The 24,939-nt window shown below is 41.6% G+C and overlaps 1 protein-coding gene across 3 annotated transcripts in view; it reads right to left on the bottom strand.

Moving 5' to 3' along the window:
- Positions 1 to 23,975, bottom strand: part of RGMB (repulsive guidance molecule BMP co-receptor b) — a 41,117-nt gene extending 17,142 nt beyond the window's left edge. The window contains exons 1-4 of one of the 3 annotated variants that reach the window (XM_081942963.1): positions 23,828 to 23,975; positions 22,070 to 22,159; positions 16,289 to 16,527; positions 9,117 to 9,625 (exon numbers count right to left, since the gene is read on the bottom strand). In XM_081942963.1, coding sequence (XP_081799089.1) covers positions 9,117 to 9,625; positions 16,289 to 16,527; positions 22,070 to 22,077 — 756 coding nt within the window. In that variant the 5' untranslated portion in view covers positions 22,078 to 22,159; positions 23,828 to 23,975. Of the gene's footprint in view, positions 1 to 9,116; positions 9,626 to 15,321; positions 15,532 to 16,288; positions 16,528 to 22,069; positions 22,160 to 23,343; positions 23,733 to 23,827 lie in introns of those variants that run through there. The other 2 variants (XM_081942964.1, XM_081942965.1) reach the window with 2 other exon arrangements.
- Positions 23,976 to 24,939: the final 964 nt, after the last annotated feature.

Raw genomic sequence — 24,939 nt, 5'->3', positions numbered from 1 at the left:
CTGGTTCTCTGCGCTTCTGGTGGGGCTGCTGTCCATTGCTGCAAGTGCTGGGCTCCTGCCGGCTTCCTCCTGGTTGCTGGGGGCCGCCATCTTGGAACACATGGTCCCTGCCGGCTTCAAAATGGCGCCCACACCAGCAGTAGAAAGGGCGTGCTTTTTAAAAACTTTTTTCCTTTTTGCGGCTTGTGCTCCTAGGAGCTGCCGCGCGCCTCCCCCGCCGCTCTCTTCGCTCCCCTCTGCCTCTCTCTGGTGCTGGGGGAGCTAAACTCTGCCCGTAGCTCTCTCCGGTGAGGCGAGCCATGTAGGCGATGGCGCGGGTGCGTTTGGGAAGCCGCAGTTCGCTGCTCGACCTGGTGGGGAGCAGCAGAGCGCTCCGGCGCCTCACAGAGCTTCCAGCGGCAGGCTCACCTCCTGGGTGGGATCCTGCGCTGTCCTCTTCAGTCAATCGCGCTCCGGCGCTTCTGGATCCAACGCAGCAGGGCTTGCCTATGGAAGGCTTGTGCCCTCTGGTTCCTGCTTGCCCGGCTGAATCCTTTTACTGAGTGATACTTGTGTCACTCAGATGCCTGGGCAGCTTGCCGCCCCCAAGGGGGCTTTTGGCAATTCCTTCCGCTCTGGGAACTATTTAGCCCACTGGCGGTCATTGCTGATTCTTCTTTTCTTTAAATTTCTTCAATCTTTCTGGAGCTCCAGGATGGCAAACCGTCCAGTTGAGGACTGAGTCGATAACTGGGCAGAGCCTGGTGGGCCAGGGGCGTGTCCCAAGAGCTTATCTGACTCAGTCCAATCAGCTGGAGGATAAGGTCAACCCATCCTGGATACTCCTTGCCCCTCACTATGGAGAAGATAACTTTTAGTAATCTTCCTTGTGGTTCCTTTGCCAATACTGAAGACAATGGATGAATGAGATCATAAAAAGAATGTTCAGCTGAAAGCATTGTACTGAAATATATTGCCATCTCTTTCTAATATCACATCCCTTTATTTAGCAATCCCTTGTTATAAAATCTTGGGAAAGTTTATTGAATTTTAATGGGCATCATATGCCTTTAGAGATACATTGAGAGGAACAGCTCCATTTGCGGCAAGCAGAAAGAAAACTATTTGGCATGGGTCCTAGAATGCTATACCACCAAGGTAGTTGGGTGTCTTATGCAGGCCTTATTTTGGACATTGATACCGTGTTTTCCCCAAAATAAGACAGGGTGGTCTTATTTTCTTTTGACCCCAAAAATAAGCACTTGGCCTTATTTTCAGAGAGGTCTTATGTTTTTTGAGCTGCAGGAGGTGACGATTGTGGTTACCTCATGGTTGCTGCTGTGTTGCAATATTTTCGGAGTAGGGCTTATTTTAGCGCATGCACTCAAAGGCCTGATTGGGCTCATTATATGGGGAGGTCTTATTTTGGGAGAAATTGTATATTTGCGATATGATAATAAGAACAGAATTCAAAAGAGATCACATGGTATCCCTTTGATTTTTTTTTTTAGATCACAGATAGGGAACTATTGTCCTTTGAATGGCCCATGAGCTACAGGAAAAAAATGAGAGAGCCAGAACAATTGTGCATTGAATACATGAGATCATGTCATCTCTGAGAAACTCAAAAAACACACATAGTAAGGGAAGTGAGTTTTATGGATGGCTTTCCCCATTGCCCTCAAGATTTGGATCATATTCCAAAGCTTGTCCTAGCAAGGGGAATCTGGGAATTACATTGCTAAGCTGTCTGCTGGATGCCAGGGCTAGGGAAACCTGCCACTTGATGTGGCAAGAGTTGGTGTAGTACATGGAAAAATGAAATTTGGCCCAGTACTACAGGGTTGCCCCTCCAATGTTAAATCGTCATTGGAAGCAGCTATGCTTACTCTTTGGGGCTTTGCTTTAAATTTTCCATCTCAGGCCTTTAAATGCAGTTTGTTAAAATATGGGAATCAGCTGTTTTGTCAACAAAACTACAATCATTCTATGAAATGGAAGAGAACATAGCTCAAAGTGACATTAATGGGGAGAATTATAGCAATTAGTCTTGTGGCAAGATGGTGAGGCTGAAGGGATCAGCAGAAGAAAAGCAGAGCGCTAATCACAATCTGTATAACTGATCTCTCACTTTAGGTATGAGTGAACTTGCTCAGGATTCTTATTTTGCTTTGGCTGCTAGCTTTTTCTGCTAAGCAGCATTAGTTTAACTACAAAGTGGATCCCATGTCTATGCTGCTGGAGACGGGAGTTTTTCAGCCACTAAAAGTAGCTGTTGGTTCATAGCATATTTTCATTCACAGCTTTATTGTATTACCTGATTCTCCCCTTCTCTTCCTGAGAGAAATCAAGAGAAGAATGGCTCATCCAATCAATAACTAGTGAAACCTTCTCCAAAGAATGGTTCCCTGGGAGACTGTGAGTGACTTTAACATTATTCAAAAAGAAATTGTGGTTTTCTCTGGTAGAATTGAGAGCACTCAATTCTTGCTCAGAACCAATGTAAACATGTGTTTCCTTTCAAGGCCGCACAGTCCTGGTGATGGCCTGTGGCTATGCATTGGAGAGAGTGAAGACCAGCTGGGCTAAAACAGCTAAACCTCGTAAGTGATTTGCACAGAAGAAATTGCTGGAAAATTCCAATCTCGTGGCACAAGGGCGAATATATGGAGCTAAAACAAGTATGGGGTAGGAGGAGCAGAATGACAAAGAAGGAGGGAGAGAATCCCGAATGTAGTAAAAGCTGAGAGATGCTTAAATGTTCTTGATAGTATCTGAGAAAAATATTGTGTGGTACCTTTCCTACATGAACATTTGACCTTTAATTGACAGCTTCTGTTAAAAATGAGAGAGAACTAATATGAAGTTCAAAGTTCAAGTTCTAACAGCTATGTGGAGTTCTTTGGTCAACTTTGGGAGGGGCAGTCACTTCCTTTTATTTTGAGGGGCAATTCTTTGTGAACCATCTCAAGGTTCCTGAGAAGATAGGTGGAATATAGAAAACAGATTACAAAATCTAGTTATTTTGTTAGAATTATGTTGTTCCGTAAGCTTATAAACAGCTTAGATGCATTTGATTGAAGAAACACAGCAATATAGAATAAACATATACCCTAGAGCAAAACACTTAATCCAGGGAGGGAGGGAGGGAGGGAGGGAGAGGGAGGGAGGGAGGGGGAGAGAGAGAGAGAGAGAGAGAGAGAGAGAGAGAGAGAGAGAGAGAGAAATACTGAAGGGAGCATTCTGAAATTTAATATAGTACTAGAGACCTTAGAAGGGAATAAAGTAATCTTTAAAATAGATGACTTCATAAACAGTAAGGTGGATATGTAGAGAACATTTGCTTAGATGTTTTCCCCTCCTGAAAATAGCATTATTTTACTCTTCTTAACTAACCTTTGCTTTTTTTTTTCTCTCTGGATTTTTTCACATGATCATGCTAGGGAAAACATGAGAAACTAAACTTTTATATATAGTTTTATACCCCAATGTATTAAAAACAACAACAACCACATTCTCTCCCAAGCATGCGCAAAATTAACATGAGCTTCTCCCAGCTGCTGAATCCTGCAACATAAACGCTTGGAAGGACCTAAATCCTCTCCCCCAGATATCCTCTAGGTTTTCTCACCTTAGTCCCGCCTCCTTCTTTTGACAACTAGCTTAGTAGTTTCTACTGGCACCATCTATCTTTCAGACAGTGTCTCACATGGTAATCCACCATGATCCCAATAGGACCTTCAAGTGTTATCTGTCTTGATACTCTTTCTTCAGTATAACAATATACTGTTATACTGAAGAAATAAAAATGCAAAAATGGAGGTGATTTAAATAGTGCATCTAAATGATCCCAGAAAATGGGAGCACGATCCAAGAAACACTAATAGAAAGACAGCAATTATTCTTCGATATAGATATTTATTCATAGAGAAAGATTTTTTTCTGGAGCAAATGATCCTTTGCTTTGATTCCCTGGGCTTCTCCAATGTTTTGGAGATCTTCAACATAAGGCTGCTGATGCCAGACCTGGAAGCCATCTTTTACATTTGGGCCTTCAGGCCTGCCACATTTTCTACTGTGGAAAAATGGCAGGTGGGATTATATAGAGTGTGGGTGATATAGTCAAAATAACATTCTTTCTCAGAAAGTCAAGGCCACCTTGCCCTGAAGCTTTGATGATGTGACTGGGAGGTATCTCCAGTTTTGGATGGTGCCTGATTGGATCATGTGATGGACATGTGGGTGCTGGGCAGGGACTTGAACTTTCTTTTGGGTGGAGAGAACCTGAAAACTTTCAGATTCAGGTTTCCCCAGATGTGCCAATATGACATCTCTAATAAAATGTAACTTTGAGGAAATCCAAACCTCAGAGTTTTTTGTTGTTGGGATTGTTACTTGGAACCCAGACAGCTGATTCTTCACAGTCTCGTTCCACAGAGTTCTACTCTGCTTTGCCTTTGTAATTTATTATTAATATTATTATTTCAAATAGAGAAAAGACAGGATAGTCTCACTCTGTACATGACAACTTGACAAGAAGTCATTCTTCGCCTGTAGAGATTTAAAGACCGTCAATTTACAACCTTACTGTTTGGTCTTTTGCTGTGAAAAGAAATAATTGACTACTCTTGGATTGCAATTTTACACTCATTTATCTGGGAATCCAATCAGTGAATTCAGTGAGACTTAGCTTCAGAGTAAACGCATACAGGTTTATAATGTTCCTTTTAAAGTGCTAACTGTCAATCAACCCAACTAGAGACAGTTCCATATGCACATATATTGCACATTACTGCAAAAGTGTTACAGAAGAATAGCAAATGCATTTCTTCGTGGACACTAATATTATCAGAACTCAGCTGATTTCCCCCCAGAGAAAGATCCCATATAGCTGCATATTGGGTTGCTCTGTCAATTATTCCTCCTTTAAAGGTTTCTTGAAATGAAACCTTTCAGTACATACCCCCTCACCCTCTGAGCATGATCATGAAAATGCTTTTTGAAAGTCTCTGAACCTCCAAACACCATCTGCATTGCTTACTTGTTTCTCTGACCTAATCCATAAACTGCAATAACTTACTCTGGCACATTTGCTCTATACCACACCATTTATTATTAATAGATGATATTGCTGTGCATTTAAAACATCAATGCTTTTGTTAAACATTTCACCTCCCTTCCTGCCAACTCTCTTCCTAAACTACTTTGCTTCTATTCATTCATTTTTAATACATCTCTTCCAATTGATTCTGCAGCTCACCAGTAAGGTACACCTGGCTAAATTCTATGCCTCCAGGGATAATCCACAATAGAAATATTTGCATTCTACACTTAACGTGTAAGGCTGAAGTCCCAACTCACTAGGTGGCATTAAGGAATGTATCTGCATCTTACTCTCCTACTAATAAATGAAGATTCTTCACCAATCTTTTGAAAATGCCTCAAATGATTTCACCTATAGGTAAAATAGATATTACCACAGCACTATCATCCTTTTTTATGTAATGTAAAATGTCCTTTAGATGTATACTTATTCAGGGCAATATCTGATGGTTTCCTTAACATGCAAGCGTCCTAATTTCTAGAATGCCTAGAATACATTCATATTGAAACAGCTCCTGTAGATACTGAACTAAAAGCCTAGGGCAAATATTGTGTGAGCAGCAAGACAATGCATACAGCACAACTTCCCTTTCACTAAGTGTATTAAAACACTTAAGCAGTTAAATTTAACAAAAATGGGTCATAAAACTCAGAATACCAACATAACAGTTCCCCCTGCTTTCCAGCTGCTCAGCTCTTGACCACCTATAGCAGGGGTGGCGAACACGCGGCTCGCGAGCCGCATGCGGCTCCCGGCCAAAATAAATGAGGCTCTTTGCCTCTTATCATTATTTTGTATACTGTGGCTCGGATCGCGCGCTCCCTTTCGGAAGCTGGGGAGGTCCTTTGCAGGCAGCTAGAACGGGCCGCCTGCAAAGGACTTCCCCAGACTTGCTTTGAGGAGCACGGGGCGACTGAGGCTAGTTGTGAAGCCCCAAAGCCCCCACCGCCACCGGAAGAACTGCTGCCACCTCCTCCTCATCCTCCTCTAACAGGCAGCACTGCCGGATTTGCCGCCTGGCGCTGCGGCTGAGATGAAGCCGCCAAAGCTCCAGCCGGCATCTCCGCGCGTGGCAGCGGCGCCTCCCCTCCGCTCGGAGCAGCTGAGCTCAGTCAGCGCTGGGTTACCCCTGCCCCCTCCTCCTCCTCCGCCGTGCTTTTGAGGAGCCATGAGGCTGCAGGAGCCAGTAGGAAGGAGGGGGGGAGCAGGGGAAAAAACCCTCATGGCTCCTCAAAAGCACGGAGGAGGGGGCAGAGGTAACCCAGCGCTGAGCTCAGGAGCAAATCTGGTGATTCTGTTGGAGGAGGAGGAGGAGGAGGAGGAGGTAGCAGCAGTTATTCTGGTGGCAACTCGTACTCGTCGGCATCTTCAGCAGAAGCCCTGCCCACAATGAAGAAAGCAAAGATGGAGCAGATCCACGCAGATGACGTCGCTGCAACATGACTGGAGGAGGAATTCTGGGAGTTGAAGTCCACAAGTGTTAAAGCTGTCAGGTTTGAAGACCCCTGGGGGTTTTTTTCCCTAAAGGGTTAGGGGTGCAAGGGTCTTGTAACTTGACAGCTTTAAGAGTTGCGTGCTTCAAATGCCAGAGTTTCTGAGCCAACATTTTGGTTGCTAAGCAAACATCGGAAAAAAATTAGAGGGAACATTGCTTCCGGGTCTGTTTTGGCAGGTCACTGCGTGGTGTGACTCTCTGACTCTCACAGTTTAAAATTTTGGCTCTTTTTGTCGAACTTGTTCGCCACCTCTGACCTATAGTAACCAGAATGCTTCAACATCTCTATCTGTACAGGTCAATGTGATGTCACTGCAGACTAGCCAATTGCTAATATTAAGAGTTAGGTTATCAGCATATCAACAATTATGAACATGTGACACAGTACAGCGATTGGGTTGGAAAGACTTTGCAACTAACAACAAAAAAGAATGGAATGACAAAAGAAAGAACAGGTGCACAAATTATGCAATTCATTTTAATGCATAAACCTTTCCCTGTTGTGTTCAATTACACACTGTGTATTTTACTGTTCCAAGTTTCTTATGCAATTGACCTGACATACCAATAGATGGTACTTCAGGAACAGGTCTGTCTAGCCGGCATATCCGCCTATGCTCTCAACACACAGCAAGGCAGACTGCTGAACAGGCAGTTTCAGATCATGAATAGTATGCCTCTCATTATTTTTACTTCCTGCATTTTCTGCCACAGGAGATTTGTAAAAGATACTGGCTTTCCAAGTCTTTTTAAAGGGCAAACATCACTGAAGAAAATGCCTACTTTATTCAATTATACCCAAGATGAAAGATTCAGTCCATGGGGAAAAAAAAGAAAAATATGGAAAAAACAAAGTTTCTATCAATAGGAGTTACAAAGAGAGCAATTCAAAAGACACACTTTGCAATATTCCTATTGGTTGCAGTTTCAAGAAAGTGAAGCCAACAATAAATAAAGACACTTTCTTTGATGTGCTGGTTTCTTCCATTAAAAAAATACTAACACCTATTATTGTTTAGCTCCATATTCTGGGGGATTCCAATAGATCCTACTAACATGAGGCAGTCAGTCCATTCAGAATCAAAGTAATGATAAACCCCAACTTCTCTATCTGATACAGTAAGTGTCCTAAAGTCCATCTGCAGCAACCATCACAACAGTATCAACTTTGGGGGGATGGGAAACAATGCTCAGAAAGACTTAAACTTAGTTCAATAGCAGTCTTTTCAATCTGGCATTGTTTCAGATAGATTGGATAAAAAACAATTCCCATTGTTCACAATCTTCCTTGAACTGCAAACAAAGGTTCGCACATTACTAATGTTTCAGTTGGAGTGTTCATTTTAAAGATCAAATTATTATTTTTTGACTGCCCAGCCTTTTGTTGTGCCCTTTTCCCCTTTGGAGCAGATGATGGTATACCTGTTGAACACAGTTCTAAAATATTTTGAGTGTTAAATCTGCACATAAAACATGTCATTTGAATATCTCTTTTATAGACTTATTTAGGCATGTCAGCTGAATAAATACCTTGGATTAAAACATATTCAGAATCAGGTACATGTATAACCTATCACACAGCATGAGTAACATTCTCACAGATAAATGACTAAAGGAACAAGCAATCAACCTTTTATTATTTATTTTCTCAATACATGTATAAAAGATCCTTCTGACTTATCATGTGTGAAAGTAATACATCACCCTTCACATTGAAACCTTATTTCTAGTGCCTTACATCCTTCACCATTTTCTATTGAGCAGTTTTCTTTAACAAAGCATTATGCAGTTCTACAGCAAATGTACATTTCATTTAGCAGGGAAAGAAGCATAAGTGTTTTGCCAACACATGATCACAGCCTGGCTAACTATGAAATTCTGGGACTTGAAATCTGAATAATCACCAAGAATTTCACAAATGCATGTCCAGAATTCCATACTCAGGAACCACTACCAACATTAAGCCAACTTAAAGTGAACCAAGCCAGCAGTTTTATGCCCATTACAGTTACCCAAAATCCAGGCAAATTTCACCTTGACCACAATTGAGCCTAGAATTATTTTGAAGGCCATCTCTTTCCACCTTTCAAATTATTCAAATTTTGAAGGCCATCCCTCTCACCTCTCCATGTCCTACCCACATGCATGACCAAGGCCACTCTCTAACCCTTCCCCTCTTATTACACCGTTCTTCAAAATGTGAACAGATCTTGACCACCAAAATCCTGTGCATGAAAATTCTGAAAGCAAACACAAAATATCAAATACTCAAATCCGAGTACTTATTCTCTTCTCCAAAATTGTATGTGCACTAGTACCCCAAGAACAAACTTTTTCAAATCAGTTGCAAATTGTAGTTGAAGGGCTGGCCAACTATGCATTTTTTAGTTGCCAAGAATCCATTCATTTTTCTCACTGGCAATAGATTGCACACCAAAAGAGTTATTAGTTTCAGGTATTATGAAAAAAAATGTTAATCTTCACATTTCTGAGCTTTTGAAGCTAGGTGATAAAGATAACATTTGACACAAAGCATACCTTATTTGTTGCAGTAGCACTGGATCCTGGCACCACAGGAACATTTGTCACTTGCACTGATAAATAGTTGTTGTCTATGAGCGGCCAAGCTCCTTCTACTTTGCATGTCTGAAAATGATCCTTAAAGGTCCGCAGATGGGGATCTCCAAACAAGCCACAGAAAAAGTAAGTAGGGGGAATTTGCTCTGCTCCGCGATAATCTCTGGTTGCCTGACGGCCACTGTAATTGCAAGGATCATGAACAACTTCAGGATTAGTAGAGGATGTTGGACCATCTTTAGAACAGTTTCTCTGGCTCATGAGATCACCAATCCCCAACACAGCAGAGTGATAGACCAGGTTGCCACGGCAGACTTTGGAATTGCGATAGGTACAAGCAGAATAGGCCCGGAGGGCTTTGCAAAACTCCACATCAAAGCTATCAATGGCTGAGTTCAGGTGAGATGTTAGGGATACAAAGTCTGTAGTGCACTTCTGGATTCGACATGGTGTCTGCAGCTGACAATCACCTGAGAAGATTGAACAGGGAAATATTAGCATTTGATATAATTAACTTCTTTGAGAAAAGACCCCAAACCCCTTTAACACAATAGTCACTGGAGGTGTGATGTACAAATTTAATAAATTATCACCATCTATGCAGAACCCTAAGTGCATATATAATGTGGCAATAGCCATTTGTTTTACTAGCACATTCCAAAAGAAGGCAACCTTGACCTCTTATTATTCAAAAATAAATCCTATCAATTACTGAAGAAATTCTTCCTAATAAAAGACAAGTAGGAATATATCCTTAATCTATGTTCAATATCCCTCCTAACTGATGGATAATCAGATAATCTAGAACATGGATATCAAACACAAGGCCCATGGGCCGAATCTGGCCCATGGGGCATCCTGGAAAATGTAAATGGCCAACCCGCATCGCCCTGCCTACTCATGTGTCTATCCAATACGAAGAGAAACCATTGGGCCCGCGTGGCTTCGGCCCGGTCTACCCAATGCGAAGAGGAAACATGCCAGCAGTTTGGGGAGTGATGTCAAGATGGCCAGGCCCACCCAGTCAGCCATGCCCAGGGAGCGGAGTCAAGATGGCCTCAGAATTCTGGGAGTTGAAGTCCACAAATCTTCAAGCTGTCAGGTTTGAAGACCCCTGGGGTTTTTTTCTAAAGGGTTAGGGGTGCAAGGGTCTTGCAACTTGACAGCTTTAAGACTTGCACACTTCAATGCCAGAGTTCCTGAGCCAATATGACTGGAGGAGGAATTCTGGGAGTTGAAGTCCACAAGTCTTAAAGCTGTCAGGTTTGAAGACCCCTGGGTTTTTTTTCTAAAGGATTAGGGGTGCAAGGGTCTTGCAACTTGACAGCTTTAAGACTTGCATGCTTCAATGCCAGAGTTTCTGAGCCAACATGACTGGAGGAAGAATTCTGGGAGTTGAAGTCCACAAGTCCTAAAGCTGTCAGGTTTGAACACCCCTGGGGGTTTTTCCCTAAAGGGTTAGGGATGCAAGGATCTTGTAACTTGACAGCTTTAAGACTTGCGTGCTTCAAATGCCAGAGTTTATTGAAACTAAAAACAGTGTACCATCCTATGTATTTTCGGTTTTAAAAATGTGGCTCTCAAAATAAATTTCAATCGTGGTTTTGGTGAGATTTGGCTCAGTTGAAAAAAAAAGGTTGCCCACCACTGCCCTAGCACAACAGACTACTGAATGACGTATCTTCAGTTTCCCCAACTCTAGAAATATTTTCCAATATATTAATTTCCAATCAGCACAAGTATTTATCAAATCCACTCAAGATTTTGTTTTTTTAAAAATCTCTTAAAGCAATACTAAGAACAGTAAGAATACAGTTTGATCCCCAAATGAAGTACTCTTTCTACAAATGTCAGTGGAGATTCGTTTTGAGAAAATCAGTGGAAGAGAATTCAGAACATTGTTCAAGAAAAAAGGGACTAAAAGCTTGTTCAACTCTGGCTGGCTGTCCAAAGTGCCAATTTTAAACCAGCAGGTTTCAGGGCACTTAAAACTTCTCTATCACCCCTTCGTATTTCAGTAAGTGTCTATAATATCTTACCTTGATACATTTACATTGCAATACTTACATTGAAAGTAAGGTTCATTTTGACCTATATTTTGTCTAAATTCCAGCCTTGTACAATTACAATGAAAATTACTACTCATATTATTTGCATTGTCCACATTTGATATCCACTATATAGATAGCATGTGGGTTCAGTTGCTCAGTGGTTAAAGACGGACAGCCTGGTTCAAGATCTGAGTGCTGCAGTACAGGGTGAGCTCCCATTACTTGCTCCAGCTGCCCATCAAGCAGTTTGGAAGCATGAAAAAGCGAGTAAATAAATAGGTACCACTTCAGTGGAAAGATAAGTGTTCCATGCGCCTCATATACTCATGTTGGCCACATGATCACGGAAATGACTTTGGACATTGCTAGCTCCCTCGGCTAGGAAACAGAGATGAGTACCATCCCCTAGAGTTGGAAATGACTGGACAAGGGAAACTTTTACCTTTGTATAGTTAATAAAGTCTAATTAATTAATTCATAATAGATTTATGATGGAGTGAGAACCAAGCACATAGGTGACAAAAGACAGTTTCTTGCGTTTATTGTCTTATGTTTTTAAAGTAAATTGCTCTAATAAGAATCACTATGAACCTATGTACCAACAATACTATTCATTCATTCTCCACTGTTCAGTCATGTCCAACTCTTGGCAACTTTATAGGTAAGTGATCTCCATACTACCTTATCAAGCATAGCTTCTTTCAGTTGTTAAATGTTCATCTTTATATCAGCTTTGATGGTTTCAAGCCAATGAGTTCTTTACTTGACCCTCCTTCTTCATTCACTAACCATTACTAGTATAATTTGACTTCTCGAGTTGAATTTGCACCTATGACATGGTCAAAGTAAATCAAGACATAATGTTGTGATTTTGGTTTCTAGAGAAGTTTCTGGTTTTATGTAATTCAGCACCTCTATTTTGGTTGTTCTGGCTGTCCATGGTATATGCAGTAATTTATACCAGTACCACAGTTCAAAGTACAATTCTTCAATCAGCTGTTCTTAGTGTCCAACTCTCACACACATACATCATTATAGGGAAGACTACTGCTCTAACTATCTCTGCTTTTCCAGATCTTATTCACGTTAACCATTGTAGTGCGGCCTATGGTTATCAAATTCATTTGATTTGATCCAGAAGTTGTGAATGCCCCAACACTGGAAGTCTTTAAGAAGATGTTGGATAGCTATTTGTCTGAAACGGTATAGGGTTTCCTGCCTAGGCAGGGGGTTGGACTAGAAGACCTCCAAGGTCCCTTCCAACTCTACTATTGTATTATTGTATTGATTTCAGGAGTAGAACTGCCATTGTGAACTTTTTGATCCAAGGAAGATAAATTCTCAAACTAATGCAATTTCTTCTTTGTTGATTCTTAACTTCTCATGTCCTTCATTATCTTTGTTTACCTGAAGTTAAGACTCAACCCTACTTTTTCACTTTCACCTTTGATTTTCCAGAGCAATTTTTCCAGGTCTTATTTTCAGCCAATAGCTTGATATCATCTACATGCCTCAAAGTATTTATGGTTCTTCCTCCAATCTTCACTCCGAACTCAGGCAGTTCCAGGTCTAATTTCTGCATGATCACTTCAGGATACAGATTCAACAAAAATGGTGATAATATACATCCCAGTTTAACTCCCTTACTGATCCTCAACCAATCTGTGTCCTCACTTCCCATTTTTCAGAGAAAAAGCTAAATATATTTAGCTTATGAATTAATATGCTATTCTGCGACCATGATAAAAGTTTGATTGGTATATCTATTTACTAAGAAATATTCAGTAATGAAGCAAAAACACTGTTTTGGAGTTTTTAGTCATCTAAGACTTGTGGTCACCAACCAGTGGTTGTTTTGGTGGTTCACAGAGAAATATTTGCATTTCTCTGGAGGAGCCCAGCCGAGGTTTCCTATGTAGCTCACACTTCAGTGCTTTGACTCACAGAGATAGAATGGGGTCCTTCAGGCAGTTAGCTTGGCCGCCTGTTAGCAGAGAGAAGCGCCAAGGGTCAACTCTACCTTTGCTGTCCATTGCGGACACTAGATCAGCTCCCCTGCAAACTCATCTCGTGAGGAGCACTTGCTGAAGCAGCCAAAAAGTTGGAGACCCCTGATCTAGACTATATAATGGGCAAAGGAATACTGATAATATGTAATTATATTAACTGAACTGAAATTGGAATGAACTTATGTTTACATTTAACAGGCCTTCTGATGATATCCCCTGAGATCCATGCAACAGCTAGCAAAAAAAAAAGTACTGTACCAATTTGGGGTTGGGTAGCTTTGCTTTAAGTTTATTTAGTAATTGAAAAATTTATTATATTTACACTTGGTTTATTTCCAAACTGTAATCAAAATATCATATTTTGTCGTCTTCCATGAATATTGGAGATATTCATGGAAGACGACACTTATTTTGAACAAAAATGATGACAAAGTCAAAGATAGCAAGTTATTTTCTATCAAGCTAAAAATACCCTAACCCCTAGATTTACTTTTATTTACTCCCATTTTTAATTGTAGTTTCCCCAGTCATGTGATTGTTTCCAAACTCATATTAAACTCAAAAAGGCACATGGAAATAGAATTCTTAATAAAGTTATTTTATAACTTTGGAGGGAATTGTTGCTCAGGTTGAAAATGGAGTAAAGGGATACTTTGGTTAAAATGTGAGAGTTAAGGCTGAGTTCAGGGGTGAACTGAGTTCAGGGGTGTCAAACTGGAGGTCAGAGGCATCACGTGCAGGCCACGCCCACCCCAGCTCCACGAATGTAAAAAACATCACAAAACGTCATGTGGCAAGTTTGAAATCTGTGCTATAGTGCAATACTTTTTTCCTACAATCCCATAACTGAACCACCATGCAACAGTAGATAAATTGTTGGCTTTGCTTCTACAACTGCATTTGAATGTTTTTTCTCTAACCAAACTATACAACAGAATGTATCAAGAAATTAAGAAAAGTTCTATTCAGAACAAACTGCATCCATGGTCATCAGATCATACTCCTCACCTTCATTTTATAAAAATATGATATACAGGATGCATTTTTTGTCTATCACTCTAAATCATAGACTAAGAAATCCAATTTCATACCCAACTTTTCACAAAAGCAACACTCATGTTCACCAACACAACGAGATTAATTTGTATTCCCAATCCTGTTTATTTGAGCCTGATTTAATTTCCCAGTTCACAAAGAAAGTCATGGAAAAGGAATCAAATTCATTTGATGGGACCTTTATACTTTTTCAGAAGCCAAAGCACATTGACTGAATTGAATGTCTGTCATTAAAAAGACATATGCATGCATTGTAGTAGTGTAATGTGACCTCAGATATTTTAGTTCAATATTATTTAAGTAATGTTTAAATTTATCCTTCACAAATAATCCAGATGTACAATATGTTGAACAGTGTTTCCTTATTCTGATTTCCAAACCATTTGGACAGCTTATAGAAACACCTACATAGCTAACATTTATCTGCTCAGAGTTTGTTATAAGATGGGTGTCTATGTTTTAAATATATAGACACTTAAATACCAAGATTCCTGTTGGTCAGAAATACTAGGAAAGGGAGTGGGGGGATAGGCTGTATTCCTACAATAAATTAAATTATAAGACATGAATTGCAAATTACAAATGTCAGAAGAGCACTGTTTCCGGTTTTCATAAAGCTTATTTAAATAAAATGTATTATAGTCTAAAACAAAAGCTAGCACACTCTTCCTGACCTTTGGCTATCATAAACCAACACAGCTTTCCTCCTGGGGAAAAAATAAGGAAGGCTAAGCTAATCCATCCAAACTACGTGTTAATATTTTCAAAATACTAACACTTAATCTATGGCTGAATGGCTAAATAACAGTCATAGATTTTGAAACGACTTTTTACTGCACGGTTCTCGTTCTTCCTCTTTCTGAAGAAGTACAACTACCGTACCAGATGTTTGGTAATCGTTTGCACTATATATAAACATTTTGATTCCCCCCCCCTTTTGTTCTGAACAACTATCAATTTTGTCTTTGAAACGCTGGAACCGATCAATCTTTATTCACAGAGAACAAGAGAGCAAAATTATACCACGCTTAGATCCCTATCTGTACTAACCCAATGAGGTTGCCATAAGCCTTCTTTAACCTGGTATTCGCCAGTTGTTTTGCAACTGTTAACTCTCAGCATATCACTGGGAAAAAGACTGGTTCGTCCTCTCTCACAAAGCTACCTCGCATAAACAGACGGACAAACTTCATCAAAACATTTTCAGAAGCCAGGCTGTATTAGAAAATATGCAGGATTCCAGCCGCCAGAAGCAAATCGGTGTTAAAGCTCCCGTAGTAGAGGCTGGAAGGACGCCTTTCAACACCGCGATTGCTTCGCTTTTCCCTCCCGAGATCCTCTACTGGCGGCGGCAGCAGCAGATCACGGGAGCCGAGACTCTCTTCCTGCCCGCGGAGGGAGCGGCAGCAAGAAGAGAAACCCGATCCCAGCTCCGACTCAGTAAACACCAAAGGCAGGGAGGGCCCAGCGCCAGTCAAACCCCGACGCAGCAGCCGCCCCCCTCCCCTGCCCAGAACCCGGCCGACTCCACCGAAGCCCCTTTTTCAAGAGACGGGCGAAGGGGCCATTTTTGCACAGCCGGGAAGGCCCTTGAGCGATTCCCCGGATTTGTAGATCAAAACAAAGGCGATTTTTAAAAAAATTCTAGCAGGCGCAACAAGCCTTGAATGATCCAAACTCTCTCCCTCCCCCCTTTTTCTTCCAAAGTGGATTGTTCCAAACTTCAGCCAGGCGGATTCCGCGTCCCTCGTAGCGACAGACTTTCTTTTTAAAAGTTTACTTTTTAAAATATTTTCCAATGCAATCACGGGGTTTTTTCCCCCTCCATAAGAACCAAAAGACCCCCCCCCCCAAAAAAAGTCGAAGCAGCGACTTTTGGCCGCCGGGGCATCCCTCCGCCTTCCCCCGCCCCCGTGCCACTTCGTGGCCCATTTGTTTCCAAATCCCTTCAGACCACCCCGAATCTTCCCTTCCTCTTCCCCCCTCCCTCTCGAAAAGGGGCAGCGGCGGTTATTACCTGCGTGTAGGAGCAGCCCGAGGCTGAGCAGCACGGCGAGGGCGGCCGAAGGCGGGGGGCGCGGTTGACGACCGGGGCGGCGTTGCTGCTCCTCAACCTCGGCGGCGGCGGAGGCGATGGTGCAGAAAGGGGCCGCTGTCCCCATGCCCGTCCATGCAGCTCTTCGGGATTCCGGCGGGGTGGCGGGGCTGAGGCATGAGCCGGAGGACGGGCTTCCTCCGCGCTTCCTTTTTTTCCTCCTTGCAGATTAACCCCACGGTGGAAAGAGGCCGCCAGGCCACGCAAGGGAAGAAGGTCCCAGAAGGGGCGGCATCGCGGAGAGGCAACAAGGGAAGGAAGCGTTGGGAGAGAGAGACAGACACACACAAAAGCGGTTGAGAAGGAATCCGGATGCAGGGGGGGAGGAACAACACACACGAGGAGATCGGTCGGTCGAGAGCGTCCTCGCTACCCCATGAGCAGCGGCCGCAGAGGCTGACCGCGAATCATGGGCCACCCCGTCCGGCCCACTGGAAACAATCTCGGCTCCGCACACGCTCTGCGCTCCCACCCCCGCGAGCTCGAGGCTCCTCCTGGCACGCTCCTGTTGGCTCAGCGGGGCCGTCCAATTAAAACAAAGGCAGGCCTCTGGAGGAGGAGGAGGCGGCCGGAATTTGAGAGCCGCCTCAACTGGCAGCTTAGAGAGGGAGAGGATCCGTTGTGCTCCGCCTTTTTTAAATTGTGGTGGAACACAACACCAAGGAAAAAAAGATTGACGGAATAGAGCAGAGATCTTCAAACTTGGCAACTTTAAGACTTGTGGACTTCAATTCCCAGAATTCTCCAGGCCAGCAATTCTGGAAGTTGCACTCCACAAGTCTTAAAGTTGCCAAGTTTGGAGACCCCTGGTATGGAGGAGCACGCTGGACAACTTAAAAAGTCGTTAAACGGATCTCTCTGTGAAGATACCCGTGGCCGGCAGTGCTGAAAAGACCTTGGACGTAGTTGTGGGCAGTGTTCCTAAATATAAACAGATGCAGAACGGTCGGCCAATAAAGCGCTCGCCTTAGACTAACTGGGGGGGGGATCACGTGATTCAACTCATTTTTTTTTCGCGCGGTAACTAAACTGCACAATTCAGACAGAACTCTTTAAACAGAAGGCTGGGAAAGCTTTCATTGCAATTCGAGATATTCAAGTATGCAGGCCGTGTGGTTGGTTGCGAGTAGTGGGATTGTTGCGGGGGGGGGGGGTGTTGAGCGGATGCCTTTCAAATACACAAACGAGCAGTAGTAATAATTTGGCGCTCCTAACTTATGAGCAATAGGCTTGCTTTTCTTTTTAATTCAGTGACTACTTCATGAACCATTAATTTGACGTGCTGGTTTTTAATTAAGAAAAGCACAGTTAGAGGTGACTCCCATTATTCCGCATGATGCAAGATCTTTTGTTCATAATTAAAATTGCAGCATTCCTATTGTTCAAGAACTCACTAGTGGGGTTGTGATCTATTTTTTATGCGGATGTAATTGAGCTATTAGAACAAGCCTATTTTAATCAGTCGCAGAGAGTAACAAAAATTATATGACCTGTATAATGTGGCTTATCATTAGCCAAATATCTACTTTCAATTTATGATAATCCTCAGGAAATAGTAAACCTTGCAATTTAGCCAACTTTAAAGTGGCTTAAACAAGTTAATTGAGAACCAATCTGCTGTGGTGGTTAAGGCACTAGGCTGATGACCGGGAGTTCTAGTCCTGCCTGAGGCCTAAAAAGGCAGCTTATCTGCTCTTGGGGCGCTCACTCTCAGCTCCAGGGAGAAAGCAATGGCAAATTCTGAAATCTGGCCAAGAAAAGCTGCATTGGTTAGTCCAGGCAACTACAGTCAGCAACTGACCCCAAGGCACCCAAAAAGGTTAAACTGAAGTAACTACGGTAATCTGAATTTAAAAAATGATTTCCTTAGGGGTGTTAGAATGGTGGCTAGTAAAAAAGCAGCTACTGAAATAAGTTTAGAGTTTTGAGAGCAACTTTTTTTTCACTAGTAATTAAACTGATACGAGTCAGAAGCACAATGAATTTGTAGAGAAGCAACCTATTTCTTTATCAGTAAATGTAAAATTGAATCTAATCTTCATGAATCATCTTGATGCTTACATACACTTTTCTTTTTAGCAATTCAATGTATTCTTTAAGATATACAAGCAGTGGGTTAATTTTCCCATCTCCTCAAGTTATAGAATCTTTTTTGAGATACTTGCTATGCAAAAAATGGAGCTGAATTTGCACCTGAATGCCTCAATTGTAAGAAAAAGTACTTGAGTACCTTTGAAGTAAAATTTATAAGAGCAGTATCTTAGCACTTCGTAAAAAAAAAAGTAGTATGAAACAGTTAAGTGCAATATCTGGCAATTTTTTCTTCAAGTGAATGAGCAATTTAAAAAAACCATACTTTAGCTTAATTCTGAAATAATTTATTCTAAATTATTATAACTGCAGCCACAGTATATGAATCACTATTTGTACATTGGACATAAAATAGCTTCTGCTAAAGTTTGTTTATTCAGAATTTCACCCCACTGAATCCAATAGGATTGATTCCATAATAAAGGTATAAGATGGTACTTTGGTGAATATGTACTTTCAAGTTACATGTTCAAGCTAAGTTTATGTTGCATTGACATCAAAATTTATGTGAAAAAACATCAATTCTTAGAACATTGCTTGCCCTAGTCAGTATTTAATGACCAGTCCAGTCACACATTCCAGAGAGCCAGTTCATTGTATTTGTTGCCCACAACTGGAATCCTTGTAAAAGGCTCCTTAGTCTTTTCTAGTCTTAGTCACAGGTAAAGCAACGTTTGCCACTGCTTATCTGAATACAAAGCCTTTCTTTATGCAAGGTCACAGGTAAAGCAACTTTTGCCACTGCTTATCTGAATACAAAGCTCTATAAAGTCTTGGCTTAATATAAATAGATAGAGATATGAATGCATGAATGTGCAACAACTCGAATATGTACGCAGAGACTTTGGTATCTTGCAGTTGAAGTTAATTCTAGTGTTCAAGGTGATAACCTAAACACATTCTACTTTAAACAGGTATTTCATATCCACAGCTGAGTTTGTTAGTAATGCTTTTGTTTAGCAAGTATTTATTGGAGGCCTCTTGTATTTCTGCTTGTACTCACTTCAGAATCTTGAGATTGGCTAGTATTTAAAAAAAACTAATAAAATAAAAGTGGGTGTGGCTAGGCTAGGATTGTCCCTAGGAAATCCCTATAACTCTGGCAAGGCGAGGTACAGGCTAAGGCAGAACATGATTTGGTTTTGCTTTATAATATGCATTATCTTAGTCAATGTGTAAATCAATTTCTGTACACTGTACAGAATTGTAAACTTTAAACTAAGTTATCATACACAGACAACTATGGGGTTTATTCATATGTTTTGTCTGAATCCTGGTTATCTATTGTGATTCTAGTTGCAATAAAGAATGAGTACCTCTTCCTTGTGTGTGTGTTCATCTAATACTTATTCATTGGATATTATTTTTATCATTACCAAGGTAACATTTTATACTTTAAAAGATTTTAGGGAAAAATCATATATTACAATATATAAATCAAGCATTCAATAGACAAAACATTTAAAGGACAGTAATAGTTCAACCTCTGTATCAATGGTTTCAGCAATGAACATTTTTGTATGAATTCTGTGATAATGCTTACACTAGCTTATAAGATGGATGTCCTTGTAAATTAATGTAAATGCATTATTACCGGAAGCAAATTCAACATGAAGAAACTTGTATGAGCTGAGATTTCCTATGCTACACTGTACTGCACAACAGTCTTCATACTGTAGAGGGCATTCTTGAGTTATTGTAAACATTGTGAAACATTACTGCTTTCACTTTAAAAAAACCTACATGTCATCAAAAAGCCTTTACAGTATTGATCAACTGTAAATGCAGAAAATATTGAATTTGATACATTTCATTTACATATTTTGCAATTACAGAATATGACCATAATATTCTGATATTAATGTTAACTCACCAATAGGACTTTTTGCCATTGAAATACTTTGATGTGTTGAACTGTTACTGTTTGACAGATGGCATTTAATTTTTGAAATGCTAGCATATTGAAAGTGATTGACAAATTTCAAAATGTGTAAAAATTCAATAGAAACATTATCTGTAAAAAAAGTCACTACCAGGTTCTATTCTTGCTCCAATATAGGATCTTTCTTTGTTCTGTTCACTATTAATGCATAATTGCCACAATTATTGTATAATCTACTAACTTAGATGCCTTTAAGAGGGTATGTGTGGGTACAAGTCAGATCCTGAAAGTAAGTTAGTACTTCTGAAGACACAATGTTAGTTCCAGATTGGGGACAGCATATCTCTAAATGCATGTTGCAGAAGCAAAGTAACAGGAAAGAACGTCTGTATTTCTGCTTGTGAGCATCCTAAAGTTTTTTATATGACCACTATGAGCAACAAAATGCTAGATTAAGATAGGTTTGCTCTGAATCAGCAGGGATATTTTTATAATGCTAACAGTTTAGCAATAAGATGACCATTAGGTGCCAAAGTCAATTATGTTCTACATAACTTAATTGAAAAAATGTTAGCACTTACATTCTATCTAATGAAGGAAGTCTTAATAAAACTGTAGTTTACTCTCCTGTGAGCTATGACTAAAATGTATGCATTTCATTGTTTGGGTGTGGTCAAGACTTTGAGAAAACACAATGATGTCACAAACATTTTTTCTGCTTACTAATATGCTTATATAACATCTTATTTTGTTCAATAATGGATCATCCATTTTCACAAATGATTAGCAACACTCAATTATTTATTTTTTATAGATTCTTAAGTTGCAGGTGCCTAGAACACAGTTATAATTTATTTTGAAATAAATCCTGTTTGTTTCAGCAACTTTACTTTTAAATACTATTTCAAGTTTTTGAAAAGTGGGATAAGTTTTAGTATTTTTATTGTGAATAGATTATACTGAAATGTTAATGGTTTCATTTAGAGTTAAGCTGTTTAAGGGATCCTTTTAAATTTAAAATAATTGTAATGCACATATATATAAGTGCAATATAAGTTCTAGTTTGCCTTACAACAACTTGGAAGGTTGGGTTCAAATAGTGTCTGATCCAAAGTTAGCCAGTGGACTCCCCATTCCTTAATCATTGTCTCCCGTCCCCCTCAAAAAAACCTGAATGTTTTCTGATTTAATCAAACTGGAGTGAACATGTGTTTTTTTAATTCTATAGATATTTCCTTAGGAACAAGATCTACTGAACACAGACTACTGGACTTGCCAGTAAAAATACATAGAATTTGTTAAATTTTTTCTAAGAAAAGGGATCTCCACAAATCCTACATAAAGTGAGAAAGAAAACAGAATTGAACTATCACTGCACATAGCTAAATACATATGCAAGGCACATTAGGAGTTTCAAAACAATCTGTGATTTTATTTCCCAACCCCCTCCATTATCAGTTTAACAGACACACCATTTAATTCCCATGTGTTGAAATTCTTGCCAAGACAAATATCTTTGAAAGTTGACTAAGGAGCTGGTGTTTGGGAAAGGAAGGCAACTAGAGAAATGGAGCTCCAAACTGGTTACTTCAGGGTAAAGGCTAGCTGCCCCTTATAGCTCCTGCCATTGCCATTGTTTTGCTCTTCCACCCTACTAAGAAAATATCAGTGTGCATGCACACACATAAAAAGTGCTGAATAAATCTGCCTTGAAATTCTTGGCTACTTACATCATCATCTTTAACTCTTCCTGTGCTGAGTAGATTGTGGAGCGTGTTATACTTGCATGGAAGAGGACAGGATACTTGGTAAGTCAGGACCTGATCAGCAATCACAAAGACAAACAGAAGATGAAAATTAAGATGCAGCAGCAATATGGTCCTTTTTCACGGCCAAAGGGAAAAATAGGGGGGGGGGGGGGGCTTGCAGCCAGGAACTGGAAAAATGCAGAGTAGCAGGTGCAAAAAGCATTTGGGAGCTGCTGGCCAGCAGGGGAAACAATTCACTTCCTGCCCATTTATCTCAGGAAACCAGCACCCTTGTCTTGCTGAAACAAAATTAACCTCTCACTAACCAGGCAGCATTAAGAGATGTGCAGGTCCTTAATATATCTCAAGACAGGTCTCTTCCATTCTGACTTTTCTTTTTTTTAAAATGTGGGCAAGACATGAATGCCTCTCCATGCAGAGACTGCCCAAACTGGAAGATCAGTTCTGAGATTGCCAAGGGCATCACACACTGCTTATCTTACCAAAAAAAGACCCACAATCCAAGTCTTATGACACCTTAAATATGAGGAAAAGGGTTACTGCAATTAACTGTAAAAATTTGAGAAGGTTCACTTGGTGCTTTTTAAATTCCAGCATAAAAAGCCAGACAAAAATAAACTATATTACCATTGATTCCCCCCCCCCCAAACGATCTCATATTATTTTCTACTTCCAAGACAAAGTCATGTATTTATCCATTTACTGTACAGTGTGTATGATCAGCTTGTATTATGACCTATTTTGTTTAGAACAGCCTACCGAATCAGCCCTGTTTGACTGATTCCATTCAAATCCTACACACATTTTATTTCGAAAAACCTGTGACATTTTTGGAAATCCCTATTTCCAAGTAAAGGTAGATTCAGATCGGGCTATTAGATTATTCTGCAGTGCTCTCCTTAAAAACCTGCTGCGGGAAAAGGGATTTGGAGATCGCATCCGAGGCACTTTGCCCACAACTTCATTCTCGGCAAAAGCAAAGCTTAGTTCAGGAGAATGAAAGAAACCGCGAAAACAACCAGCCTTCTTCCAAATGAAATCCACACTCGTTCATCTGAGCCACCCAGTTTCTTGGCGGTGACATCCAAAGAAATGGAAAGCGGCTGGCTTGGAAGTAAATCCTCATAGCCCCCCCCCTCCAATTTCTCATTAAAAAGTAACAGTCTGCCGCTACTTCGTATTGTGTTGAGAGAAGGGGAGCGGGCCCGCCTTTTCGTAAACGTAGTTATCTTTACCGAAGTCTTGCTTCAATAGACCATTCCGTTCGTCGAGGACAAACCCTTCGCAGAGAAGGGAGACTGGTAGATCGGTCCTGCCTTGTCCTTCAGGGTCTCCTTCCTCAGGTGAGCGCGGCCACCCTTCCGTAAGTGAGGCTTCAGGAGCACGCTTCGGATCCCAGCTCGGGTCTCCGGCGGCCTCAAGCGCAGCTGCGTTCATTCCCGGGCGGGCGACGTGCGGGGCTAAGCCAGGCAGCTGCGCTCAGCTTTTGCGCTGGACGCCTTGCTTTTCCCGCCGGGGCGCCAGCTCCAGGTGTTGGGTTTGCCCAAGGCGGATTCCCGCCACCGCACCTTCCCAGGAGCCCGGTCCCCTCTCCCGCTTCCAAAGTTAAGGAAAAGCCGGTGAAAAAAGCAAAAAAAGAAATAACCCCAAACCCCGCGGTTTTCCTCCGCCGCCTGCTCCTCTCCCCCGCCCCAGCGGCGACCAAACAAAACCACTCACCGCAAGCATCGCCTCGTTAGTTTCTCGCCGAAGTTCTCTCTCCCCACCCCGCACTCTCTCTCCCGCCCCAGCGGAGCCGCCCGCCACAACAGGCGCGCACAGCGCTGAAGACGCCTCCTCCCGCCCTCTGATACCGAGGCCCGGAGGGGGTCCTCCTGCGCCGCGTGGCCGGCGAACGGCCGCGACTCCGTCGCCGCAAAGCGCGACAGATCCTCTTCGCTTGGTTTGAGTTTTGACACAAAAGGGGAGGGGAGGGGGAGGCTCTGTCGTTTCGGGAAGCAAAGGAGGAGCGGGAGCGAAACGCACGTGGGCTCGGAGCTCCTTGAGGAGCGTAGGGAGACTTCGACCTGGCTCGCAGCCGCTTCCACCTCCTCGCCCGTCAACGCTTCCCTCCTCCCCGACCGAAACCCCCACAATGTTACCCGCACATCTGGACCATTGAAAGGTGATCCTTTCCGCTAGGGGGGAATTTTTTTCCTGCCGTCTTTTCAACATGCTCTCTTTTCTTTCTCTCTGCCCTCACTTCCCACGAGTTCACAGTGCAGTTCATCTTATTCCCGCCCCCCTAGTACTTTCTAAAGGTAAAGGTTCCCCTCGCATATATGTGCTAGTCGTTCCCAACTCTAGGGGGCAGTGCTCATCTCCGTTTCAAAGCCGAAGAGCCAAGATCTCTCCATGGTCATGTGGCCGGGAAGGCAAAAGTGATTCCTATTTTTTCTACTTGCATTTTTACATGCTTTTGAACTGTTAGGTTGGCAGTAGCTGAGACAAGTAACGGGTGCTCACTACATTATGCTGCGCTAGGGATTCCAACCGCCGGACCTTTCTGATAAACAAGCTCAGCGTCTTAGCCACCCAGCCACCCTTTAGTTCTTATTACCTGTATGAAAATAAAAGATCTATATACTGCTAACACTCTTGGGTCTGTTCTTAACGTTTAATTGGATGAAACTGTGTCGTAGGGCATCCATTTTTGAACTCAAATGGTCTTACAGAATGCATCCAAAATCTACCACCACCCATAACTTCCATGGAATTAAAATCTGGCAAAGTTTTGACTGCTACAGTGCTGTTGTGTGCTATGTTGCCATGACCACATGATGGTCATTTCC

The sequence above is a fragment of the Natrix helvetica genome (assembly GCF_964273705.1).
Source record: "Natrix helvetica genome assembly, chromosome: 2".
In the NCBI taxonomy this organism is placed as follows: domain Eukaryota; kingdom Metazoa; phylum Chordata; class Lepidosauria; order Squamata; family Natricidae; genus Natrix; species Natrix helvetica.
Note: the sequence above shows the minus strand (reverse complement) of the source record. Positions and strands in the feature narration are given on the sequence as shown.